At 53.0% G+C, this 26289-nt stretch overlaps 9 protein-coding genes across 9 annotated transcripts; 3 read left to right on the top strand and 6 right to left on the bottom strand.

Moving 5' to 3' along the window:
• Positions 1-15: 15 nt before the first annotated feature.
• Positions 16-1607, top strand: Z517_09089 (uncharacterized protein; the record flags this gene model as incomplete). Its single annotated transcript, XM_013424999.1, has 2 exons — positions 16-602; positions 740-1607. 2 exons carry the CDS (start codon positions 16-18, stop codon positions 1605-1607), a joined length of 1455 nt encoding a protein of 484 aa, XP_013280453.1.
• A 679-nt stretch (positions 1608-2286) lies between these two features.
• Positions 2287-5766, bottom strand: Z517_09088 (leucine-tRNA ligase; the record flags this gene model as incomplete). The annotated part of the gene is made up of 3 exons (XM_013424998.1): positions 2287-3073; positions 3126-5650; positions 5704-5766. 3 exons carry the CDS (start codon positions 5764-5766, stop codon positions 2287-2289), a joined length of 3375 nt encoding a protein of 1124 aa, XP_013280452.1.
• Positions 5767-6259: 493 nt separating this feature from the next.
• On the bottom strand, positions 6260-8038 carry Z517_09087 (uncharacterized protein; the record flags this gene model as incomplete). The annotated part of the gene is made up of 3 exons (XM_013424997.1): positions 6260-6377; positions 6443-7921; positions 8010-8038. The coding sequence occupies 3 exons, from the start codon at positions 8036-8038 to the stop codon at positions 6260-6262; spliced, it is 1626 nt and encodes a 541-aa protein (XP_013280451.1).
• Positions 8039-9223: 1185 nt separating this feature from the next.
• On the bottom strand, positions 9224-10585 carry Z517_09086 (uncharacterized protein; the record flags this gene model as incomplete). Its single annotated transcript, XM_013424996.1, has 1 exon — positions 9224-10585. The coding sequence occupies one exon, from the start codon at positions 10583-10585 to the stop codon at positions 9224-9226; it is 1362 nt and encodes a 453-aa protein (XP_013280450.1).
• Positions 10586-13104: 2519 nt separating this feature from the next.
• On the top strand, positions 13105-15036 carry Z517_09085 (uncharacterized protein; the record flags this gene model as incomplete). Its single annotated transcript, XM_013424995.1, has 3 exons — positions 13105-13403; positions 13499-14240; positions 14341-15036. 3 exons carry the CDS (start codon positions 13105-13107, stop codon positions 15034-15036), a joined length of 1737 nt encoding a protein of 578 aa, XP_013280449.1.
• Positions 15037-16076: 1040 nt separating this feature from the next.
• Z517_09084 (uncharacterized protein) lies at positions 16077-17525 on the bottom strand (the record flags this gene model as incomplete). The annotated part of the gene is made up of 1 exon (XM_013424994.1): positions 16077-17525. The coding sequence occupies one exon, from the start codon at positions 17523-17525 to the stop codon at positions 16077-16079; it is 1449 nt and encodes a 482-aa protein (XP_013280448.1).
• A 1429-nt stretch (positions 17526-18954) lies between these two features.
• Positions 18955-19796, bottom strand: Z517_09083 (uncharacterized protein; the record flags this gene model as incomplete). Its single annotated transcript, XM_013424993.1, has 2 exons — positions 18955-19467; positions 19521-19796. 2 exons carry the CDS (start codon positions 19794-19796, stop codon positions 18955-18957), a joined length of 789 nt encoding a protein of 262 aa, XP_013280447.1.
• A 96-nt stretch (positions 19797-19892) lies between these two features.
• Positions 19893-21782, top strand: Z517_09082 (ribosome biogenesis GTP-binding protein YsxC; the record flags this gene model as incomplete). Its single annotated transcript, XM_013424992.1, has 1 exon — positions 19893-21782. One exon carries the CDS (start codon positions 19893-19895, stop codon positions 21780-21782), a length of 1890 nt encoding a protein of 629 aa, XP_013280446.1.
• An 889-nt stretch (positions 21783-22671) lies between these two features.
• On the bottom strand, positions 22672-26014 carry Z517_09081 (uncharacterized protein; the record flags this gene model as incomplete). Its single annotated transcript, XM_013424991.1, has 3 exons — positions 22672-22809; positions 22862-25585; positions 25637-26014. 3 exons carry the CDS (start codon positions 26012-26014, stop codon positions 22672-22674), a joined length of 3240 nt encoding a protein of 1079 aa, XP_013280445.1.
• Between the last annotated feature and the right edge of the window lie 275 nt (positions 26015-26289).

Here is a 26289-nt window from a genome sequence, read left to right as displayed (position 1 = left end):
CGAAAACCTCACAACATGGTTCCAAAGCCCTCCAAATGGGCCGTCGATGACGACGAAGACGCGGCCGCTGCGCAAGCCGAGCGGAGGCGGGAGAAAGCAGAAAGAAAGCGACTCAAGGGAGACAAAGCCCGCAGTGTCGCTCCGTCAACCACCGTCACCGCTACTCCTTCTACCACCACCATCACGAGCGCGGCGCGGTACGCCTCCACGACGGATGACAATGAGCGACCAAGTAAACGTCCACGGAGATCACTGGACGAGGAAGAGAATGGAGCAGCACAGGCAACACAGCCGCAGGTGGAAAGCGAAGAGGTGGAGGAGGGCGCACACTTGCTACAGTTCCCCAGGCGGGAGTTCGGCCCTTGCGACCACGTCGGGCAGTTCGAGCAGCTGAACGATATCGAAGAAGGCTCCTACGGCGTGGTTTCGCGAGCGCGGAGGAAGACCTCTGGCGAGATCGTTGCCCTGAAGAGGCTGAAGATGGACCACACCAACGACGGCTTCCCGGTGACGGGACTACGAGAGATACAGACACTGATGGCGTGTCGGGACGCGAACGTGGTCAAGCTGCTCGAGGTGGTCATGGGCGACAGTTTGAAAGAGTAAGTCTGGCCTTCCCCATCATTGAATTCCTATTTCTTCTCCCTCCCCCCCCCCCCCCCCCCTCTGAAAAGGCATGGATAGCCAGACGATGTTAACTTGTATGGCCACGGGCGGCATCCGGGGTTCATTTTAACAGGGTCTACCTCGTGATGGAGTTCCTCGAACACGACCTTAAGACCCTCCTCGACGACATGGCCGAGCCATTCCTCCCCTCGGAGACCAAGACGCTCATGCTACAGATCGTCTCGGGCGTCGAGTACCTCCACGCGAACTGGATCCTGCATCGCGACCTCAAGACGTCGAACCTCCTCCTCAACAACCGCGGCGAGATCAAGCTGGCAGACTTTGGCATGGCGCGATACACCTCCAGACCTCCGCCGAAGCTGACCCAGCTGGTGGTGACGCTGTGGTACCGGGCACCCGAGCTGCTGCTGGGCGCGGAGGAGTACGACTTTGAAGTCGACGTGTGGAGCGTCGGGTGCATCTTCGCCGAACTGCTCACGCGGGAACCCCTGTTCCAAGGCCGCAACGAAGTCGACCAGCTCTCCAAGATCTTCATGCTCCTGGGGACCCCGACGCGGGAGTCGTGGCCGGGCTTCCGCTCCCTCCCCAACGCCAAAGCACTGCACCCTCTCCTGACGACCTCGTCCAAGACCGCGACGACGACATCGTCCCTCACGGCCTCCAAGTTTCCCTACCTCACCAGCGCCGGCCTGCGCCTCCTCTCCTCCCTCCTCTCGCTGAACCCGGCTTCGCGCCCCACGGCCGCCGACGTCCTCAACCACCCTTACTTCAGGGAAGACCCCCGCCCCAAACCCAAGGAGTTGTTCCCGACTTTCCCCAGCAAGGCCGGCCAGGAGAAGCGGCGCAAACGAGAGACGCCCCAGGCGCCCGCCCGCGGGGACGCGCCCAGGCTCGACGAGAAGGAGGTCGAGGGCATCTTCAAGGGGTGGGACACGGAGGGCGAGGAGAAGGGCGGCGGCTTTGCTCTACGCTTAGGTTAGGTTGGGTTGGGTTAGGTTAGGTTAGGCCAGGCTAGAATTGGGATTCACGAATCGAGAGAGCATTTTTCTGTCCGTCGCATACATGGCATGGGATAGGATAGGGGATACATATATGAACACCCCTGTATGGATGGATATTTCGCCCGAGGAATACGAGTAACATCGATCGGAAATGGTCGCCAGGGGGGTTCAAAACGGTTTCAATGACGGGTTTGCTGATGTGGATGCCATTCAAAACAGAAACAGATTTGGTCATCTCTTTGGAGGCGCGCGCCGCTCTATTGGATTTCTATCGAAATCGAAATCGGAGCAAATACCTCGCCTTTGGGAAGAACACACGACAGACGTCTTGATGGCTCATGCTGTGTCTTCGTGTGTCTTCCTTTATTCCTTCGTGGTGGTATTTGCTCTCACACATTCTCTCTCATCAAGTGTCTTTTTTTGGTAGTCTCTCCCACCGTGTCTCGTCTAAAAACCAAATGGTCTTGATCTTCGCACCGCGATCCACGTCCATACTCTCGTCACTCGTGTAAAAAGTCATGGCCGAACCGAACCAAACACGCACATCGATCTCTTGGTATATTATCGTTCACACTCTGGTCCTGCTCTTATATCCTCCGAAGGGGAGACAGGGGAAGTGAGGAAGAGGGGCAACGCGCCATAACGATGGGCCGCTCGCTTATGCGTCGACGTTCTCGAACAGGAAGCTGGGCTGGCCTGGAACAGCGAGCTCGGCCATCGAGGGGAGGCTCTGCCTGTTCTCGTCAGTGACACTGACGACCTTGACATCCTTACAGCCCGTATTCTTCATCAGGCCCTTCTTCATCTCGGTGAGGATGTGGACCTCGTCAAAGGGCAATTTCCGCTCAAACACGGCCTCGGGGCTCTCCTTGTTCACCACGAGTCTCCTCTTGAGCCCTTGCACAAAAGGCATCGCCTTCTTCATCTCCGGGCCCTTGCCCATCTTCGCGACCGACGCATTCAGTGCCTTGTCGTCGTCCAGGGATGCGTTCTCCAGCAGGGTTCGGACCAGGTCGACGTATTTGTCCTGCCACGCGGGGAATCGCGATGCCACGAAGATGGTGATTTGCTTCGGTTTGCGCGGGTCAAATGCCACAGCCTTGCCCTTTGCCATCTTTTTGGCCGCCTGCGCTTCTGCACTCGTGATGTTGCTAGACGTCGCCTTCACGTAGTCTCTTGTGGCGGTTAATGATGGGTCTGCTTCAGGGACATCTGTCGGCCAGCGGGCAAGCTGGATGGATTGATCTTTGTGCAAGACTTCAAGCCAAATGTACTCGGCCCAGTGAGGGGCAATGGTAGAGATCAAGAGGCATTGCAATTCGGCAAAGCGGACGACGAGGGGCCTCGACAGAGGTATGCCGCCAGAGACGCAGGCATCGCGGTAGAAGTCACGAGCCGATTGGAAGTCGTAGAGTGCTGATTTGAGGGCCAGTTTGTAGTTTGTCCTAAGGAGTGACAGTTAGCATCGTTCGGTCTGTTGTGGCACTGCCAACTTACTCGGAGTAGTGCTTGTATGCTTCATGCACCAACAGGTTCATCTCGTCCTCAAAAAGTTTGTCCCATATCACCTCTCCCTGTGTCTTGCGGAGTCCTTCGTCCTTCAGCGTATCCTCAATCCAATCCTTGAGAATGTACATCCGCATGATGGCTGCGTTGGCGCTCTTCTCTTCGAAATTCGCGTCTTCCATGCCATCTCCTGCGTCAGCAAGTGCTATCCGCGTGGCGTCAGCACCGAACTTCTTCACCGCTTGGCTCAGTGTCAAAAAGTTTCCAGTAGATTTGCTCATTTTCTCCCCGTTGAGCAAGAGGTGGCCATTTGAGCGGACGGATTTCGGCCAATATTCGCGAGGGAAAAGAGCGAGATGTATGTAGAGGAAGAATGTGAGATGGTTGGGAATCAGGTCCTTTCCAGATGATCTCAAGTCGAGAGGATACCAGTATTCAAAGGATCGTCGCATAGTTTGTAGGTCTGCAACCGATATCCTTGTCGAATCTGAGACCTTCTTGACATCGCTTGTCCGCGTGAAGATGTAATCCCACACATCATCCGTCATTTGTTCTGCCTTGATATCCAACAACCCAGGCTCCTTGCCGAATTTATCTCCGTGTAAGAAATGGGCGACCGTGTAGTATGACATGTAAATGGTGCTGTCACTCAGACTTTCCACCAAGAAGGAGGGATCCCAGGGAAGTTTAGAGCCCAGTCCATACGTCCTTGCGCATGCCCATTGGTTCAACCACTCGAGATTTGCGACGAACTGGTTTTCGGTCTCCTGAGCATACGTTTCAAGGCCGTTCTTGTCCTTTACGTAGTCCAAAACGGTTTGTTGCCACTCTTTGTCGTTCTCGCCATAATTCAGGAACCACTGTGGTACGTAGGCGACCACACACTCATCTCCACTGCGACTGATGACTTCAGCTGAAGGATCGGCAAAAGGGAATGCTTCGCCAGATGCAATCAAGGCACTTCGAACTTTGTCTTTGGCATCAGAGACCTTCTGGCCCTTGAATTCCCCGACCAACATCGTCCCGTTGTAGAAGCCTTCTTTGTATGCCAGGTCCTTTGCTTCAGCCAACAGAGTGGTGTCCTTCGGTGATTGGATCTTCTTGGTCTCGACCAAGAACTTCGCCGCAAGGTTACCGTAAGCTGGAGTATCAATAATAGGAATGATCTCCAGTTCGGCCCATTCCTTTTGGATGCCATAGAAATCTGCTTTCTTCGCCAATTCCTTGACCGTGGCAAAGTCGTCCGGACTGTCTGACGGAACTGATGTGACAACGCCTGTGCCCTTCGTTGCAGATACTGTTTCCATAGGTAATATCCGAACACCTTCTTTGTGCACCGACAGGGGCGCATTGACTAGAGTGCCCACAAAGGCAGACCCGGGCAATTCCACAACAGGCTGCAACTCGTCTTGGTTGCGGGGGAAATGCTCCTGGTCAAAGAAAGTTCCCTGAAAGGCCATGTTCCAAGCTGCTCTTTTGGTAACCACGTAATACTCTTTTTCCGATACCTTGAAAATGCCATACTTGATCTTTGGGCCAACGAAACAGCATACTTGGCCGTACATCGTCTCCGGTCTCAGCGTTGCGGGTACAAAGTAGACACTGGCGTCCTGAGGAATCTTGGATTCCACCGCCTTTGCCGCATCAGGCGACCACTCCTTGACCCGCAGCTTTAGGGCTGTGTACTCTGTTGGACCTACACCTTCACCCTTGGTCCGGTCGTGGTCCATACAGGGTTGGCCATCTTTGGGACTGTAGATCGTGTATCTCTTGCCGTACAGAATCTTGTTGAGCTCGTGCAAGCGATTCATCTGCCATCTGACAAAGGCGTCGTAATAGGGATTTGCGTCGGTGGTGACAAACTTCCTCCTCCAATCTATCCTTGCTCCGAAATCAATCAGATCTTGTTGACATATTGGCGGAAAGTATTCGAGCCAGTAGTTGGCGTCTGCGAACTTGTGGATCTCCTCCTTTGGTATTCCCATAGCCAGCATTGTTTGGAATTGGTAGTTGGCCTTGACCGTCTTCGCGGCCTGCTTGCCCTTCTTGCTCTTGAACTTTGTCAGGTCGTCCTTCACATTGACCCCTTGTGTAGGTGCGATGGGGGCTCCATTGGTATCTGGCGCAGGTTCATCCTCATCTTCATGGTAGTTTTCGAAATTTTGTCCAAACTTTTTGACATCTTCAACGAGTTTGTCCGCACATGCTTTGATCGGCATGCCTGTGCAATGAAATCCCAAGGGAAACAGCACGCGCTTTCCGGTCAAGCGGTTAAACCCTGCGGTGAACTCGACCTTGCTGACCGTAAAACTGTGCCCGGCATGTAAAGAGCCGTTCATGTACGGGTAGGCGAAGGTGCCAAAGTACTTTGGGTATTTTTCTCGAATCTCTGCGGCGGGGACCGAGTCGAAGGGGATTTCCGTGGTTGTGGGCGCATCCGACTCGAAAATCTTGCTCTCCTGCCATTGCTTTTGGTATTTCTTTTCGATCGCAATCAAGACGTCTCGATTGTGCGTCTAACAGACTTCGGTCAGTGGCAGTTCTTCCTGCTCGCGTGTGGTTGACTCACGTTTTCAAGCTTGAGAGTGTTGGCCGAGGTAAGGGTAGGGTCAACGGGAATTTGGGTCGCCATGATGGCGGAATCAAGTATCGATGGACGTATGAACCCCCCGGCGTATCGATCAGACTCAAAGTCGCTCTACAGTGTTGGGTAGAAATTACTACAAATCGGCGGCGAATGGTGGATTTCTTCCACAGCCTCGCCGCCTTTTTGCGGAGCGGAGGATTGGTCACGTGGACCCAGCCTTGCCGCTCATCACGAGACCAGGCTGAACTACCGACTGAACGTTCGACTTCCAGGATTTTACACAAGAGAGCGCCGTACTTGTACATTCATACATAGTGGGTTTTGGCTATTGTGTGGAGCTTGAGGCCCTTTATGCAGTAAAAACCGTTGTTGATGGCTTCTGGGACACAAATACTGCGTCAATTCACCACAAGGAGTACCTAGGGAAGAGGGGATCGCTGCTCGCATAGCGGTATGACGAGTTATGAATATCAGATGAATCCCCACCACGCATGCTTCCGTCGACCTTGCCATGGAAACTACAGCACCTGATGCTCCCCTAGAGCTCTGGCGCTTCCCAAGACTCTCGGTCGATTTTCATGACAGCTGACTGCTTGTGTGGAAACGTAACTTCGCCTTGCTTGTAAAACCCAGCTTCTTTCAGATAATTGATAAATCTGCATTGGGGTCTCTAGTCAGCAGCTGGTTTATTTCCAGTCTCTCGTGTGTTTGAGTGACTTACTTTGTGTTGTCGACCCTCGGCTCCAACATCACGGTCTCAGTTCGAGAGTCCGCGAGGAAGCAATAGTGTACCAGCGCGGACAACCAGACCTTGACTCGATGTGGGCCGCGGAATTCATCCTCCCCAATCAACACATGTAGTCCCCGTGTATAATTGCCAACTTCCCCGCCAAGTAGTCGGCCCAACCTGTCCTCCTTCACCCAATATATCTCAAAATAGCCAAAGGGTTTGCCGTCCCAACAGCCGTAAACTGGGAATGAGTGTCGGCTTTCGAGGCCATCGACCAGAAACTTATGTTGTGTATTCAGCGGACCCGCAACACCCCATACCGCATTGACCCGGGGGTCGTTCATCCACTTGTGGAGCAAGTCTAAGTCAGAGGGTCGATCCAGGAAGTTGTCCATAGTCGGCAACGTCGCAATCGATACGGCCGCGGTGTGGCTCGGTAGAACTGCGGGCATAGATGATGATGCGGGCACAAACTGAGGTGGAGGGCACGGCTTCGGAGAGAGTGTTGGTACCCGGAAGGAAAGCCATTGACCAAGACTGGGAATGTAGCGTGTGTAGAAAGATTCGCCCTGCCGAGGCGGCTTGGGGCGTATCGGATGGCGGATGTGGTTAGTAAAGGTGAACTGTGTTGGCGGAGGAGGGTAAAACGTGGGCAGATGACTTCCAGAGTTAAAAGGGCCACCAGGCGACCAGAACCCTGAGCTGAAGGTATCCGATATCGCTGCATTTGTTATGTAGTCTGTAGGTCGAGGCGAACCACGCTCAGGAACCGCCCGGTCTGGCGAAGATGGACGAGAAGGGTAAGGTGAAGCTGAAGGGAATGGCGAGTGCGACTGAGGGGCCATTGTGTAGAGGAAGATTCTGGCGTCAATCTGCCAGAATGACTTCCTGCTCACAAAGGTCTCCGCCCAGCCGCTGGGCAACCGAGTACTTGGATCAGTGCCCACGCAAGAGTCCTCGCTGGCGATTAGGCCCATACGCTCAAGTTTCTGTAAAGTGTTCTTGCCCTTAAAGATGCCTTCTCTTTTAATCCTGATGCGCCAGTCAAGCTTCGGCCGGCCTGCCTCCGGGGTCAATGCAGACGCCTCGGTCAGGGCATGGGGATTCGGAGGCTCCTTGTGAAAGTACCAGCATAATGTCGCCCAGAGCATCATCGCGATATGTCGGGTCGGCGAGGCGGTGTTTTTGAAGTCGGAACTTGATGGCATGGAAATGGAGGAGATGAAGAGGGAGTCGCTCTGGATGGTTGGCTTGGTGAATCGATGCGCAACTGTGTGTTTGTGTCCTGCCTCTTCATGGTCTGCGCTTGTATTGACGGCCACTTTGCTGCTTCTACGCTCGTCATCTTCCACTTCGTCTTCTGTCTGAAGGATCACAGTCCATCCAGGAGGCATTGCGGAGTGATGCAAATCGAGGTTAGTCGATTTGAATGTGAAGCCACCGAAGACAGGGGTGACTGTATATATCTGCCTGTAAGGTCCTGTTAGCTGACCTCAAGCATATTGTATCGGCCTGGAAAACGACCATGCGTTTTCTGCGCGGAGGGGGGTTAATTTACCCATTGGGCAGGTAGACGTGCTGAACCATAGTGGAGTAGATTGGACTTTTCAGACGCTCATAGCGATGGTGCGAAGTGAACGTAAAATTGATGAAGACGAAGACTTGAAAGAACTGATGTGAGGGCTCGTGTCGAAAACCACATTTGTGGATTCATCCACGTCTGTTTTGCCGATCTCAGTCCAACTGAGCTGCAAGCCGTACTCTCTTGATTGCTGATCGGAAGAGACCGCCACCGTTTCACGAATTTTGCAGACTCTGCTTCACCCGACCAGGATTTCGCCTGTCGATGGCCAAGTCGATTCAACTTTTCATTCTCCAAAATGTGGACACGAGCCCATTGCCTTCGAAGGGGCAAAATGACGTTGGGAGGTGTGTCTTTGTTGTTCAGGAACAATGCCCACTGTGGTCACCCCACCCTCGAATCGGCTGTCGCTAGCTTCGCTTGGTTGGGCTGACACTTTGCCAGTGATAGGAGTACCCAGAGCAGAGGGAGGGGCAGACAGCGAGGGGCGACCAAGCTTCTCTGGAGGAGGCGGGGCGGATCGACAAGGGCCGGCAAGAAGGAAAGGGCTTGAGGGATCGGTAAGCCGACAATTTTCTAGTGAGCGTGCTCGCCGTGGGACACTGACATCCAGCAACTCTGCACAATGTTGGCTTGACCCTCTAGCTGAGTGATCTTTCTTTGATTCGACTCGAGATACACTGGTCGTGATGGACAATATGTTACTTCTGTTCGCGGCTTTTCTCCGATATTGGTGAGGGACTAATGACCGCAGTTGGCGTGAATGCAATCCCTAATCTTCACACCTAGGGAGAACTGAGGATCGACATTTGGGAGCGGTGCAAGGATGGAGACAAAGCCAAGGATTAAGAGGGTGGAGCAAGGTGAAAGGGAAGTCTTCGAGTACGATGATGAGGTAGAGGCTGAAGAGTAAGTGCGAAGGACAGTACCCGTGACAAGAGAACAATATCTTACATTCGCTCGAACTGCTGCGTTATATTGATCTATCTACACTGCCGCCATTCGGATCACATACAATTCTTGCGTCCTGGAGTTGAGCGCTGCAAGAATAAAACCACATGAAAGTCAAAGTGCCGCCCGACAGAAATACATCCTCGTGGTAAACTGGACAGCAGAAAAAGTGCAAAAGGAGTGGAAGTTCTCGGTATCTCTGCTTCCACCACAAACACACGGACGGCTCAAACGGCAAGCTAGAAATCCTCAATTGTCACGCCAACATCTTTCTCCTTGCCCATTCGTATGAGATCCCCAGCAACCACAAGATCCAACAGTCCCATACCCACGCTCTTGTAGATGACATTGCCCTTGGTCAGCCAGTCAAGGAGGCCTTGTTCGCCTGGCCCGCCGAGTTCAATCTCTCTTGTCGCAGCCTTCTTGATCATCATGAGCTCGCCGATCTCAACCAAATGCTCAGGTTTCAGCTTTGCTTTGACAATCTCGCCGGACTCTTTCAAGCATGACTCGAGGCTGTCCACGATCACTACTCCCCCTTGTCTAGCATGCCGGTGATGGTGATGGCCCCCATGCTCTGGTTCCACAGCAACTTTGAAGATGTCGGGATGGAGCTCGCACATGTGTGGGGCATACGAGCCAATGGCCACGATATACCTACCTTTCCTTCGTCCTTCACGCGACGTCAGGAACTCGGCCGGAAATAGAGGCTCGACAGATGGCGTGCAGCAGAAAATGACATCTGCTTTGCGAACTTCCTCCTTCAATAGTCGGCCATATTCACCAAACTCTGGACTCATGGCCGAGAACTTGATGTCTTTGCGCCACTGGTCGTTGAAGTCCTGTGTCATTTGAAATGCTTTCATCAATTTGATGGACCTTTCGAAGCTGCGGTTGATGATGTTGACATGCCGGATTTGGTCCCCCTTTAGTATCAGTGCCAGTCTGATGTGCCAGTATGCCTGCTTTCCTGCACCAAAGACAGTCACAGTGTGGACATTCTCTCGCTTCTTAAGCATCAGGGTGGAAGACAATGCTGTTCTGAAAGCCGTGAGTTCTTCGGCATTAACGATACCCATGGGGTTTCCGTTGGAGTCGAGCAGGGTGATAGATCCTTTTGGTGTGGTGCTTCGAGAGCTAGCGATTGAGGCAGGTGGTTGGAACGAAGAGCCGTCAACTGAGTCCCTGCTAGACGACATGGTGGATGATGGAGTCAAGGTCATGGACGCAAAATCGTTGGTAGTAGACTTGACCGAGGCAGACGACGACATACTGCCCGAAGGGGTGCCATTGTGGCTTTCGGAGTTTCCTGACGAGACTGATGACTTGCTGTGAGGGGGTACCTCGGGTTGCTGAAGCGACACGATCTTCATTCCCACCGAGTTGCCCGTGGATGCGGGCATGAATAGCGTGGTGACCCCATTCTTCTTGATGATTGTCCGCTGTGGTTGAAAAGATGCGCAACAAGGTGAATTGGTATCACCCGTGGAGTATGAGTGCAGGGCTTCTGCGAGATTAGATTGGAGTTCGTCGATATCCTCTTTGGTCAATGTATACAGCAATTCCCTGACATCGTTATCGGTGAGGACAGTTAGGGGCATTTTGGCCGGAGCTTTAACGGATTAAACCGCGCTTCTGGAAGGGGTAAAGGAGGTACTTGTTTGGCCGGGTCCTAGTACGTTCTGGAGAGCTGGTCGGTAGCTAGGTGACGCGGTCCACAGACTTGATCTCGTCCCCTTCACGATGGGAAATATTCTCGAGAGAAAACTGGGCGATAAAACAGCAAATCCGGCGAGGTTGAGAGTTTGATTATGCGGGCATGTGGCAATGGCAGAGCAATCGTGGGCAAGGACCAAGACAATGACTAAAGAGCCTCTATCCGCCACGATCAACCCTTCGTTGACGCACATGCTCCTCCCTGTCAAGCCTGTCTACCGGCGCCTAGCCTAACTAATGTTATCGGCGGCTTGGCTCGTTTGGGGCTAGCAGATTAGTGGGCTTGGGGTATCACCAGGCGGGGGGATGCCCGAGCGTTCTAGGTACCATAGGTGCCAATGAGCAACTTTCGCCTCTCCCCATGTTGCCCTCGCTAACAGCTGCGCTTGTCCTTGTATGCGTGTCTGATCTCATCACACATGAACTCGCCTACATGTAAGTCGTAGACATCAGTCACCGAGCTGACATCCTCTCTCACTATTGTATCTTCATGGTTAAACAGAGCTTGTTCGGTCTAGATCCGCCAACTAGTTCCGATGGAACCATATTGCACTTCAGGTATTACTGTCGCCACTTCAGCATTGGCATGCATGTTTCCACATGGGCATCCAATAGCCCAGCCCTTTATGTTTTAGTTAATGTCTTGTAACTATCTGCCTATAAACCTCCTCAAGCTTCCACTGCCGAGTTGCTTGACCATGGACTAATTTGGAAGCCAGAGAGTTTCAAGTGGCAAAGGCGCTCCTCCTATGAAGGTCGAGGCTTGGGACAGAGGAATCGACCCATCTGATGAAGTTGCTTTCCCACGTGAGGCATGACAGGGAGCAACTTCCTTCACTGCAAGCTGCCTGGTCTACTTCTTTCTCTAGACTGATGGTCATCGATCGGCCCCCAGCAGGTATCAGCCTTGAAAGAGGAGCAAGCCTTACGTTGACCGTCACATCCACGATGCTTGTAGATCCAATCATCTACAAATGGAGACGACCCAAACGGATAGATCTCTCCCCCGGCCAGGCTCACCCGTCATCATGAGAAACAGAGATCCAAGCTCAGTTGCATGTATTCCGTCTCTTGGCATGTATCTTCTCGGCCGGTGCAACGGCCGTAGTGCAAGGCTTCGCACCGAGCACGAAACAGAAATGGTTATGTAATACATTATCTAACGAGTTATAGTTAGCGCAGCCTCGTGGTCAACCTCCTCGGAGTAACTCTGATCTGATGTTCTTCACACTTACCGTATGCCTTGTGGTGGTTGGGTCGCGTCTGATACTCGCTTTTTATTCTTGCCTGGACCAATTTCCATGATGAGTAGTCTTCTATCTCATGTCGACAACCTCATAACTCCGCGGGCGTCATGTGGCGCCATTATTGTTGGCTACCCACTCGCGGTGCCATGGCACTGTGGACCAATGGGGGGGTGGAACGTTTACGAGATTCTCACCAGACACGGCCAATATTTGGGTCGCCTCTTCGCACACCTCTGTACTCTTCGTTCCAGACTCGGGTGAACCGCCTCACCGTTTCTGAAGACAAGCTACTACTTCTCTGTGTCAGAGTTTCGGCTCCGTTGATGTTACGGACGCGATAGTCGCAGAGTTGCGCAGCACCTCCTATTTCCTCTAGCCTGGCAAGTCCTCATTTCACGTCCGCGGGATAGGTGGCTTGGCATCCAAACATCGACAGTGTCATGCCTCTCGCTTCAACACGGTCTGTTCTTGTGAGAGCATCTCAGATCAATGTGGCGCGGCTGGAGACAGGTCGCAAGTGCAGTTACATTGCAGTGTCATGTCGAACTCGGACATCCCCCTCCTGATGGTCGTTTCCAGATACCATACACTATATCTCTACGCCACAGTGGCAAGCGGCAGCAATTTGTGTCGGTGCGCTAGCCCGTTGAAGCACCCAAGTCCCCATCCCTGCTTAGCAAAGCCGACTATAACCTGTGCTTGCACCGAAGGAGCTTCGATTCCCTCCACTATCGTGATGAAGTGTGCTGTATCTTTCAGTGGTAAGTCCATGCCCTGCTGCGCCAAGTCGACAGGATTCTGGAGATGTGGTTCAGCCCAATCAACGCCATTCGGAGCAACGACATAGACACGATCGGCAAAGGCTCGTTCAGGGTCACTACACCAGTCCTGCCTGTGCTACTACGGTACTCGCTGACCAAGCCCCCTGAGTAAGTAATGCAATCTATCGTGCTTATTTCTGGCTCTGTTTCCACAGAAGTACAGTACGGCCGAACGATTCTGGAAAACGGTCTGATATTGTCTTTGGCGCCACTTCAACCTCTCGATGGGCTATAAGAGGTTGGGACGTCGTTCTCATGGACATTTGCACCAAGTAAGCTTCTTGTGCCCAGAAAATCTATCTGAGTATCTTCGCAGCACATCCACTTCCCATCCAGATGGCTACGTTTTTGAGGGACACCCCTTTGGGTCAATTCCTCCGCCTAGTTTCACAGGGCTACCTTCTGCAATATACGGATGACAGAAATGGGCTCGAACTCTTGCGAAATAGACGATCGCAGCCGGTAGATCCAGTTGCCGAAGTTCAAGTCAATTCTGAAGCCGACCCTGAAGTGCTTGCAAAAAAGGGGACGAACGTTGATGATCTCGTTATAGTCGACTGGTATAGTCCAACAGATGCAGAGAATCCACGAAACTTCTCGACGACGAAGAAGTTATGGGCCAGCTTCATCATCTTGTATGTGAAACCGCATGCTTTTTGGATACCCAACCCGCACTGGCACACTTTCTCCCTGCTACAGCGCCGCATCTACTGACACCTGCTCGCAATAGTATCTACACTTTTGTTGTCTACTGCACCTCGTCTATCACGACGCCGTCCTACCCATTCATCGCACCTCAGCACGGCCTCAACGAAACCTCTGTCTCCTTGATCCTCGCCCTATACGTTCTCGGTTACGCTCTGGGCCCTTTGCTGTTTGCCCCCTTGTCGGAAATACCCTGGATTGGCCGCAACATCCCATACTGGGCCTCGTTCCTCCCTTTCCTCGCGTTGACCATCGCCCTTACACAGGTACAAGACCTCAACTTCGCCACCATCTGCGTCCTACGCTTCCTGCAAGGCTACTTTGGCTCCCCGATCCTGGCCACTGGTGCCGCTTCGTACGACGACCTTTTTGATGAGTTCGAGTCGCCGTACGGCTACATGATCTGGCTGGGCGCGATGTACGCTGGGCCTGCGGTTGGTCCGCTTCTATCTGGCTACGCCATCGTCAGGGACTTCCGATGGCCGTACTGGGAGTGCGCGATCATGGCGGGGGGTCTGTTCCCACTGATCATCCTGCTGCCGGAGACGAGCGCAGATTACATCCTCCTCCAACGAGCGAAGCGCATGAGGAAGATCACAAATGACCCAAAGTACCGGGCGCCGTCGGAGATCAAGAGATTGAATGTTGCAAAAGTGTTTATGGACGCGCTGATCAAGCCGACCGAGATAGCGCTCAAAGATCCTGCGATTGCCTTTGTCACTGTATACGGCGGCATCGTGTATGCCACCTACTATTCATATTTCGAGGTATGTCTATCTGTTTGTCTAGAATTTTATGGCTTCCCCCTTTCCCACAAGATTCCCATCGGAATCTGAGGATGTCTCTGACTGACAGAAACGTTTACAGGCTTTCCCACTGGTCTACAACGACAGGTATGGCTTCTCCGCCGGAGCTATTGGGCTGGTATTCCTCTCCGTGATCGTCGGTGCTGGAATCTGCGCCACTATCTACGCCGTTTACCTTAAGCTGTACTTCACTCCCTGGGCTCGTGCTGCAGTCAAAGAAGCGGCGTCCGCTGCTGTGTCCTCCGCGACCGACGACACGAACCAACCGCAGTCTCGGGCCACAGCGCCGCGAAGAATGCACATCAACGCCGCGATCGCGCAGGAGCGGTGGCTGATCCCGTCGATCCCATTCAGCGTGCTCTGCCCGGCGGGACTGTTCCTGTTCGCGTGGACCGCGACGGCGACGTCTCACGACCCCAACAACGGCGACGCACACCCGACGTTCCACTGGATCGTGCCGACGGTCGGTATCGCCCTCTTTTCCGGCGGCAGCTTCGTCGTCTTCCAGTGCACCATCATCTACATCTCCCTGTCCTACCGGAAATACTTTGCCTCGCTGTCCGCCACGTACGACATGTCGCGGGGATCCATGGCCGCGGGGGTCGTCATGGGCAGCCGGGCCGTCTTTGTCGGCTGGGGCGTCGACAAGGGCGTCAGCGTGCTCGCCGCCGTCAGCGCCGCGGGCGTCTTCGGCATGGTCTACCTGTGGAGGTACGGCGCCGTGCTGAGGTCCAAGAGCAGGTTTGCAGAGCAATAGACTCCAGACGATACGAGAGCCAGACGGATCCCAAGGCCGAGTTGCAAGGAGATATTGGTCTGGAAGTCTCGCGTCGTCGTTGTTGATGTCGTGCACAACTAGATTGATTTGGATTGGATACGATTAAATTCGATCGATCGGACGGACGGACAGACCTCGTCCACGAAGGAAGGAATATTGTTGGTCGGTTTTTTTGGGGGGGGGGGGGGGGGGGGGAAAGGGGGGAAAGTTCTTATTCTGCCTACAAGTCATCTCTTATAGGTAATTTCTCTCCCATAGCATCAGCACTGTGGTCAATCCAGGTCCAGTCCAGACTAGATTAGACCAGACCAGAACACAGATAGATAGGTACATAGCCAGACGTAGTGGTACTACATACATATACACGTAGAAGGAGTTCTTTACCCAGCTGGTAACCTGGTATACGCGTAGGAACGCAAACCATGTAATATTGGTAATGGCAATTTCAATTTCAATGGTATTGAATGAGCAAGGACACACATACAACCCGCCGTACTCCTCCTGCAGGTTAGAAGAACATTACAAACAAATCATTGCTCAGCCTCAGCTGGAGTCCATGATGACTAAATAACCAATGGCACCGAGGACCAAGCAAGACATCCCGGGGAAGGACTTGGTCTCGAGATCCAATGGTTACTTACTGTGGAACCGCGACGAGAAACAGGTGTCCGAGACGAGACAAAGACAAGAAAGACGAGACGGAAAGATTCTTCTCTCAATGGTAAAGTGTCATTCTCATCGACGTCGACATCCCAGTGCGTTGGGTCGAGTTCAGGGTATATGTATCTATCTTCGCCATTCGTCAGGCGGGCCTAAATTGTACACTTGGACTTCGTCTCCCTCCCCCTCAGTGCCCTCCGACCACCATGCCGCGGCAGCCAATGGCTTCCTTGTGCTCAGGACCAAGGCTGAGATAGGAAAGATACCTAGTAGTATGAGACAAGGAAACAACAAGACGACCCAAAAAAGAAAAAGAAGAACGTCGTCATCCATGGGTGAGGGAAACTCCCCGCGTTCTTCTAGGTTGACCACAAGTCCTCGTCGGAGAGCACCATGTCGTCCTCGGTCAGCACCTTCAGGCCTTCCTTCTTCCTGTTCTTCTTCATCTCCTTCTTCGTCATAAGAGTGCGAGGCGTCACGGGCGTCATGGGTGTGTACGGCATGTAGGGACTATAGGGAGTTTGGGGCACTCCCGTCTTTGGATGCACACCCAGGATACTCTCGCGACGGTCCACAAAAGTGGTTTTGGTTGCAGGTGCGCTCTTCAACGCGTCATTGTAGAATTGACGGAATGGCAACGTGTTGGAGCTGTTGGAGGCTGCAGCACTGCGAAGAGATAGCGGCGCGGGGGGTCCTCTCTTTTCAACCTCCTCGACCACAGTCACAGACTTTTGGCCTGGTGTTGGTGGGGCTGGCCCCGGGTTGTATATGCGAGGAGAAGAAAGGGCATCTTCGGAATAAATCGACGTGTCCGTGAGAGTGGCAGAGCCGATTGGTTGCGAGATGGGCTGGCCACGAACTGAAATGTTGGTCGGGCGCTTTTTCGACTGATCAGCCGAGTCACTACGGCCCGAGATAAAGGAAAGAGGTGACACCTTCTTGCGGCTGCTGGTCTGCGACTCTGTCCTCATCGAGGAAATATCATCAGCAGGTGTGGGCGCCAGGGGGTGAACCAATGCCTGTGTCACTGGTCGAATATCCTGACTTTGGATTTCTGGCTCAGGCTGTCGCAGATGTTGAAACTCTGGAGGATAGCGTGGCGACCTGGGGGAGGCCGGCCCATTGAGATTGGGATTCGGCTGATAGTAAGGGGACCTTGGAGTGGGTGGGAGATGATAAGGTGATCTGGGTGTTGGGGGAGCATTGTACTGAGGTGGGTAATTGGGCGTGCGAGGCGACGTTTGGCCACTGGTCCTGGCTTTCTCTTCGTCATGTGCCATCACAGCGGCATAGAGCCTCGCCATTTCATCCATGTTTTTTGCCTTGTCCGCCTCGAGGATCTTTTCGTCGATGGTGGACGACATACTGATGCTCGACTGTTTGTGGGAATGTGATTTACCCGAAGCCCACGATCTGAGGCTGGCCATCTTGCCAGGGCTCTTGAGAGGCGCTTCAACATTCATCTTGTTCTGATTAGCCAAAGGAGCAGGCTTGATGATTTCCATGCTGAGGCTGCGGTTCGAGGTTTGGACGTTGCGACGCAGCTTCTTGCCGACAAGGAAAAGTAGCACAACTGTGACGATCAACCAAACGACGTAGGCTCCAACTATGCCAACCACCTCGTATTTGAGTTTGGACTTGTCTCGAAGAGCTCCAGCGGAGAGCGGCGGGCCTTGATCTGGTGGCGGGGCAGGGCTGTTGTCGATGTCGACTTCCCAGATCGAATGTGGCCGGGCAGCGGAGGGTGGAACAATGAGGACAGAGACAAGAAGAATCGAGACGCTCAAGAGTAAAGAGGGACGACTCATCTTTGTAGGCGGATCAAGTTGTCGACATGTCCCAGAACTGCGAGCCTGAAACCGCTGACCCCCTGGCCGAGAGCGATATGAAGCAGCTGGCTGCTCGTCAATGAGCGATCACGGCGGTAGATGTACCTGATCATGATTGCTGAGGAGCGGCCAGCAAGCCGCCTGCTGTGATGATTGGTACCAGGTGAGAAGTGGGAAGCTGTGAAAACGAGGATGCCGTCTGCAGGGTGAAGCACAGTGGCGGGCAAATCATAAGCCAAAGCACCCAAATGTCCAAGAGGGGAGCCCCCGTCAATAGTGGGCGAGCCTATGGGGGTGGCTAGGTGCCTGGATGGTGGATCCCTGTTAGGGGGGCTCTAACTGCAATCGTCTAGGAGGCATCCATCTCACAGTCTGCACCCTCCATTCACATCCTATTTTTAAGCGCCCGGGAACATTCCAATGTGGCTTCTCGACCCAACCTCGTCCCTTTGTTTCCATCACACTGCAGACCACTGAGAAACTCCAGGCTTTGTCAAGTCCAAGGTCCCTGCATCATGTTGCCTGATGTGCCCTCGGGCAACCCAGTGCTTTCAACATCACTAGGTCCACCCTTCTCTTGTCCGAAAGTGCTCTTTCACGGTGCATGCCTCACCAATACCGTGCTTTCAAACTGTGCCATCACACATAACCTCTTCCATCGAATTCCTACAGCCACCAATTCGTGTTAACCCATGACTCGGTAGTCCGCACTGGGCCGAGCCTCTATCGTCTTGCCGTCCCGAGCCGGCAAGATCCAAGAGGATAGGAAACTTGAATTATACCCCCCTTCGCGAGTGATGGTGGTGACTCCGCTTGTCGACTGTCTCTGATTGCGCCTCTAGACGCCACCCGTGAACGAACACCTCCATCTCGCACTTCAAGACTGATCTATTGCTTTCTGTCTCGCATTCGCCCTGTAGACACGAACGAGAACTGAATATCTTGCTGCGTTGGTTGTCGTCTGGTTAGCGAGCATCAGCGGACTGATGGATCGATTGCACCTCCTTAGTATGTTCGGAAAGCGAGCACAGCGTCAATGCCAGCATTCACTTGACCCCAAGCGTCCTTTCCGATGCCCTATGTTTGTCACACACACAAGCACATGTGATATGTTCATTCGTGGCGTGTGCTTTGCTGTCCGCATCGCGAGCGTATGTGGCCAGATGGGCCAGATAAGGTTGTTCAGAGACCAGAGTCGAAGTGTAGCCGAGTGTGAGAATCATCTCTCTTGGAGCAATGGGCGACTTGTATCCAATTGCTCAAGACCAAAGTGGGAGTGACGAGAAAGTTCCTTTCCTGCCGCTGGCTGGCTGCCGTAATGTGAGATTTTTGTCGCTCAGTCTGAATTGTTCGTGATTGAGGCATTTTGTGGATGTGGTGATATTTCTCGTCCCCATCAAGCTCAAAGTCACCTCCAGCTGCTTCCTGAGCCTGTAGCCCAACTGAGACCAGCAAATCCCGTACCCCTCCCTATGGAGCTGGTAGAATCGCGGGCATTGATGGCCTTTCTCTTGCCCTTGACTCCCTCGGTTGTTCTGACACCTTCAACAATCTTATCTAGGTTGGTCTCGACGACAACACCTCCAACGACCATTTCGCTGAGAACGGCATGTAAGGTCTCGAACCCGAAGATCAGATCCAGCTCGCACACGTTCTCGAATAGTCTGTCCAGGGCTTCGACAAACACCTGGATGAAGTCGAGCAGCGCTAGAGGAGACTCGGTAGAAGTCGAGATCAAGATGAAGTAGAGGGTAGCATAATGGCGGTACGTGATTTGGGTGGGTGCGTCGGGCGAAGCATTGGTGCCCGTGCCACTGGGAGCCAACAAGGGAGGAAGCGGCAGAAAGTTACAGGCAGAAGCTGGTCGAGCTGATACGAGGCTGAATATTTGGGAGAGAAGAGACTGCTGTGTCGCTGTATCCTGCACGAACATAGTCAGCACTGGTGATGGTTGTTTTCGCAGTGTCACCTAACTAGTTGTGAGTAGAACTTTGTCAGTCTCGGCTGACCGTTATTATTGAAGACCAGAACAGCGTTGATCATCGTGAATGGAGTGGCTGTTGCATGAACGAAGACGTGTTTGCCGTCGAGGTCCGCACCCTGTCCTTCAAGTTTGCCCTCTTCAGAATGTGGGGAGTTGGAGGCTTTTGGGCTCGAGGCTACAAGGCTGACCGGGAAGTCCTCCTGGGGCTGCCTTTGATTGGCGGGTTCGGGTTCGGCGACGCGACACAAGATCCTCAAAATTTCCATGTCGCCTCGCCCTGCGCTCCGAAATCCTGTGCTTGTTGTTGGCTTCCTTTCTTCAACACCGGCTCCAGTTTTCCACAAGTTCTGCCTGGCGATTAAATGCAAAGCTCTACTTGCTTTACTTGCCGGTTGGTCTGCCGCACTCGTCTCCGACAACGTCTAGTCGAGCTCCAGAATGGCCGACGCAGACTGTCCTCGACTCGTTCTCAGCTTCAAGATCCGCCCTCAGAGATTGCTGGGTCGTGGTACTGGGATACCACTCCTCCGACCGAAGAGAATCTAGCTGCAGCCGCACACTTCTTCAAAAACCACAAGCCCTCGAGGACGTGGACTGGAACAGGCTGGAAAACGTCCGAACCCTGGCGGCGCTCCTCAAGACCCTCGCAACAAAACATCCTAGTACCCGAAGTCATCTTTGTCGGGCGATCCAACGTTGGCAAATCCACTTTGATCAATGCCCTCACTTCTTCGGATCTTAATCGAGTCGGTGCTACTCCTGGAATGACCCAGGTCATGGCCGCGTGGGCGTTGGCAGCAAGAGACGAAACTGGTGGCGCTATAAAAGGGTGGGATGGAGATGTCAACCCGAAGCTCACTCTTGTGGATATGCCGGGGTATGGTTTTGGCAGCAGGTCCGAATGGGGTGCTCAGATTGTGTCGTACCTGAACAACCGAAGGAATCTGCGCAGAGCATTTCTGCTCGTCGACAGTGGTCACGGTGTCATGGCTGCCGACCGCCACATGCTGGAGATATTTCACAAGCTCGGCATCCCATTCCAGGTTGTTGCCACAAAATGTGATCGATTGAGCTCAAAGGTTGCAGAAGGGGACATTCGCGAAGCGTTGACGAGGCTGCGCAGCCAAGCCACCTTCGAGGGCAACTCGGCGTTAATGCTAGGCGAAATGATCGCCGTTGGGTCGCTCGAAGATGTCTCGACAGCGAAGAGAGCGAATGGAAATGCCCTCGGCCTCAAGAATCTGCAATGGGCCATTCTCAGGGCCGCAAACCTGGAGTGGTATGCCATGGACAAAGCTGCGGACCACAAAGTCATCAGTAAAAGCGCCTCAACTCGCCCGAGTCCAATCGGAGCAGAGATATCACATTTACTTCATGGTAAGGAGTCGGACTCTGAGCCTGCACAGTCGTCAGGAAGTGGATCCACCGCACTTCCAAATTTGAGTCTCCAGGAATTCATGCGCGAGATATTGGGCACTGGCTCAGAAGCAAGTGCTCCGGCCTCAACCGAACCGCAAGGACAGCGAGAGCCTCCGCGGGTTTTTGACTCTTTGAGGAAATTCTCTGGCTCAAAATCTGACAAGGTCGACTCGACCGCATCCCTACACGAGCAACTTGATTTCGTGTATAAAGAGTTGAACTCTCGAGATCGTGCAAAGCCTGCAAGCACAAACGCGCCTTCGAAGCGTAGAGCTACTCCACTTGAGTCTATGGCCGAATCAATGTCTCCTCTTGGGTCTTCTTCTAGGAGGGCCCCTACACAAGTGCCTCCGCCACGCCAAAGCGTCTCGCAAGGCATCGATGCCTTTGAGAGCATGTTCGCGGAACCACCTCATTCACCCAGGTCGAAGAAACAACAGCAGTCCCGGACCCTACCCAAACGACACCAAAACCGAGCGGCCCCGGGAGGACCGTCGGAATCAAACGCTTCGCAACCCCCACCAGGTTTCGTCGGCAAAGGGGTCTCGCAGGGCCTGGATGCCTTTGAAGCCATGTTCGCGGAACCGCCCAAGCCGTCCAAATCGAACAAGAAACAGCAACAGCAACAGCCGCAATCGAGACGCCGTCGTCAGAAAACCCGCAGTTCGGCAGCCAGCCAGGAGCAGTCCAACACGCAGCAGCCGCGCGAACCCCCTGCGCTGGTGGGCAAGGGGGTCACCCAAGGTTTGGATGCTTTCGAGTCCATGTTTACCGAACCCGTTTCACGCTCGGGAGGCGGGTCGACCTCGAATCGGAAGAGGAGGAGGCAATAGAGAGAGACAGAAAGAGAGGAGGACCAGATATCCGGGGTGGAAACAAGAAAGTGTATCTCTGGGATCCGGGGACTTGAGGCTCGGAGCGTTCCGCGGTATGATACCACCGACGTGCTCTAGAGCAATGAATGTATTCTAGGCGAAGAAGGCGTGCTTTGCCGCACTGGGACCACACGGTGTGACACGGACCCGGACTGCGGCGTCGTGAATACTCTATACTGCCCAGTACTGCCTTTCTACGCTTCTGTGAATCCCAAAACGGTCAATCCTCTCCACGCTACTCTCCCCAAGGATCGTCTTTGACCAAATGTCTAAAACTCTAGGTTGGAACGTCCGTAAATATGTGCATTTCCTATGTATTCGTCAGGCATGGCTACGTCTGGCGGGTTAAGAACAACATTTTCAAAAGCTAGAACTTGAGAAATCCTAAGTGCGTTCTCCAAGCAGTGCAATCCCACCGAGGCCAAGGTGCAGTTCCAATTCTCGCAGCAGAACATTCAATGGCATGGAAAACACCCTCTCTGGTTCGAGACAAAGATCCGCTCATGCAGAAACACCTTGCTCCTTTGCCGGTTGTAGAGACATCATCCGGCCAGCATGGGCAGACTAAAACAACCCATAAACAAGAAGAACTCGCTGGTGTGCTGTAACATATTGGTGAAGTTGACATTTCGTGATCTTCTGAGCCTCCATATGGGCGTCGAAGGTGCCATCGTGAAGCAAAAATCATTAAACAGTGATCGTCATATTTTTTCCAAGTTCCCAAGACGCGACAGAGAGTGGTTGAGTGATGATGCATCGTCAGGGGATACCTGCCCTGCCCTGCAGCTTTTTGTCAAAAACTGAAATCTAATCAACTTCAGGTCTGATTGATTTCTTTGTGAAGACATCATGGATCAGCGGAGCCGTCCAGATCCAGATATCCGTTGTCGTCGTGATTGGCTTCCATCCCATCGGCATCGACAACAATTCTTCGACCCAAGTTGTATTCAGGGACACCATCACGAGCGGCGCCATAGTCTAGAACCTGCAAAGAAAGTCAGTCGACTTGACACAAAAGTTCAGGGGTGTGACAGTACCTCTATAAACGTCAAACCTTCGCGCTGCACTGCTGCAACACAGCGCCTTTCATCAAATTTCACCTGCCATACTCCGCTGAGGTCGGAGAGCAGATCCTTGACGCATTCGCCGGTCTTGATGTTCCACAGCTTCAGAGTCCTGTCAGAGCCGGATATGACTTTCTCGCCGTCATGCTTGAAGCAGGTGATAGCACCGGTATGTGCACTCAGAGTAGCCTTGCACTGTCCAGTCTCTGGGTCCCATATCCTGAGGGTCGAGTCGGCTGCTGCAGATACGAGTTTATCGCAGTTCAAGTCCAGCAGACCGACCAAGGATGTGTGGCCCTCCAGGCAATATTTGAGAGATCCAGTGTTTAGATCCCATATGCGCACCATGTTATCCATGGAACCACTTATACAGCGATTGCGGTCATGGTCGAGGACAACACTGTAGACCTTTTGAGTGTGGCCTTGAAGGCGGTGGATCGTTTCGCCCGTGGATATTTTCCAAACACGCACTGTGCAATCATAGCTTCCGCTTACCAAGGTGTCTGCATAAGCAGCAATTGCACGTACAGAGTGCTGATGACCGGACAAGGTGCGAACAAAGTAGGGACAATCATCAGTATCAAGGTCGTTCTCAGCTTGGATAAATACTGGATCTTCTGGCCGCGGAAGCTTCCACACTCTCAAGGTCGAGTCACGGGATCCCGTAATGATGAGAGGTTGCTTAGGCATCATGATAGGTCTTCCTTCTGCATTTTCTCCAACTTTGACGGGGGACACGATTTGAAGACATCGCACTGTTGACGTGTGTCCACGGAAGACCTGTGTTTCCCGTGCTTCTTCAATATTCCAGACTCTTACTGATCGATCTGTGGAACCTGAAACCAGTGTGTTTCCCTCGTATTGCAAAGCCCAAACCCCACCTTCGTGTCCCGTCAAGATGGCCTTCAGGACCCCGGTTTTGGTCTCGTAGACATTGATGTTATTATCATCACTCCCCGTCACGATCTTGTTGGTATCGAATTGGAGACAGGTAACGACGTGGGTGTCGTGCGCGCGGAATGCGATATGTTGGGGTTTCGCATCTTCGAACATCCAGTTCCGCCGGATAAGAAAGTGTCTTCGATAGAGAGATTTGTAAAGATGTAGACCCGTGAGACTCGGCAGACCGATGTTCGGTTGGGGGACAGCAGCCATGGCCGAATGTGCCGCGTTATATGGGCCGTCTGCGGAGAAGTCCTTCAACAGGCTAAAAGAGGTGACGTCAACCGAGGTATCCCAGGAATTCGACTTGACAAGTTTGATTTGTTTCTTTCGACTGGATAACATCGTGGGGGCCTTTCGCTTCGAGCGTAGGATTTCACTGAACCTATTTTGGGACTGTGCTGCAGGAGAATGGGCCTCTGCGGTTGTATCGTACCTGCTGGGAGTCGAATCGGCAATGTTTTCTTCGTACCCAGACGGACCAGATGGATCTTGCCAGCCCCAGCCTTCGGCAATGGCCTGCTTCAATTCTCCTTCCGACAGCGTATATCCGTCTGCATCGAATAGTTCTTTCCAAGCTCTCTCATCGCCATTAACCATCTGCCGCCATTTTCTCGATACCTGCGCAGCTCTGCACAGACTCTTGACATCAAGGTATTTGAGGACATTAAGTGCCAATTCGGGCGGCAAGAGGGAGAGGAAATCGCACTTGAGCGCAGGGTTGACAGCATCCGCAACGACCTGGAGTGTAGACTTAGGGCACCGGCGGAGTAGTTGGTGCATAATGTAGCTCTTCAGTTCATCCGGGATGGCTTCAAAATAATCAAGCATTGCTGGGATCTCGGCGACTGAGCCACTGGTGAAGCGGGAGAGCTGGCGAGAATCGTGATGGGGATGCAAGTCGGCGGCTTCGGGGGAGTGAAAAGAGTTGGGTGACTGTCTGTCCGGTACAAGAACTCTTGACAAACCCTCGTGCTGGGAGGCGATCTCCGAGTTCGAATCAACGTCTGCAAAGTATCCAGTGTTTTGTAGTGTTGCAGCAGCTGTGACAGGAGAAAGACTCGGACTAGGAAGACTTCCATCCTGCACGGATGGACTTTCCGCGACATGCAGCCGAGCAGGGACGGATGATAGAGCACGCCTACTTAGAGGTCTTGCTGAAGACAACTCGCCGTCATCGATTATAGGGGGCGTAGGAACCGCCGCTTCTTGAGAGATCTCTCTGTGACTTCTCCGCTCTAGATGGGAGCGATCAGTGGAAGAGGCAGTTCCGTCTTCTGATTCCAGGGAATGAAAATGCCTAGATCTTGGTGATGACGGCTGGATGTTTGGAAATGGTGGTTGTTGACTCATATTTGGGGAGGGCAGGAGCGTACTCATGGTTCTGGATGAGCTACCTTGCTCTCGTGGCTCTCGTATATCTCGCAGTTTGAGTGCACGAGATCCGTTGCTGGATTTCGGAATACTGTCTGGGGTAATTGGGTTTATAGATTGGTAGTAGGAATTCGACGCGGCCAGTTCGGGGCGATATCTCGTCGATGGTCCAGCACGACTTGATGCAAAGGAGGGTTCGTGCGACTGAGTTTGATCTTCACTGTCAGTAATGGACTCTGGAGAGGCTGGCCGTCTCTGCGCTCTCCGTCGGAAAGAGGTAAACTTTGAGCCTGCTGGCCGGATAGAAGTATAAGGCTGGAAGGTCTCCACGGTCTCGACTGCGCCATTAGCATTTCGAAGAATCCGTTGCTCCTCTTGTAACTGGCTCCCGAGTTAGCAATCTGTTAGAAAGTCAAGATGCACGCCTCGTACCTGCTCTAGTGCCAGTGTGGTATCTTCCGCTTCTCGGAAGATTGTGTGTTTTCCGCCTATCTCGAAGTGTATCTTTTTCAAACTGGCCGGGGTAGGGCTCGCTGCCAAAGGATATTGCTTGAGATCCAAGTCTTTCGTCCGCCGTAGTGGACGCATTATGAAGGGAGGAAATTTGGTGGTGGTAGTTGTGGTTGTAGTAACAACAGTGGTCTGTGTGGCTGGTGCAAATGAGAATTGACCCAGCAAGTTGTCCGACTCTACTGTCCTAGCGTGCGCTGCGTTGTCTTTACTACTTCGTTGATGTTGTCCTATCTCAGTTCCCCGAAGCACAGACTGGTGCCGGCCACGAAGAACGGGGTCCACCGTATCGGTTTCCATTGTGTTCTTCCTCGTCACCGTTCAAATTCGTCAGGTCTATGGACAGAGATCATGTGCCCGAGGAAAGTAGATAAGGGTCGCGTCGTTGTCGTGATTTGTGGGAAGTGGTGAGAACACCATGCAGTCTCAATACGTGAATGACCACTCCGTTGAGATCACAGGACGAGATAGAGGATTTGGCGAAGCGAGAGGACCGATGGCGGCGAGGTACGCCTGCGTTGGGACTGTAACAACTGGGTGGTGTTGTGCAAATGTCGTGGACTTAAAACAAAGCG

This window comes from Fonsecaea pedrosoi (assembly GCF_000835455.1).
Source record: "Fonsecaea pedrosoi CBS 271.37 unplaced genomic scaffold supercont1.6, whole genome shotgun sequence".
NCBI lineage: Eukaryota > Fungi > Ascomycota > Eurotiomycetes > Chaetothyriales > Herpotrichiellaceae > Fonsecaea > Fonsecaea pedrosoi.
Note: the sequence above shows the minus strand (reverse complement) of the source record. Positions and strands in the feature narration are given on the sequence as shown.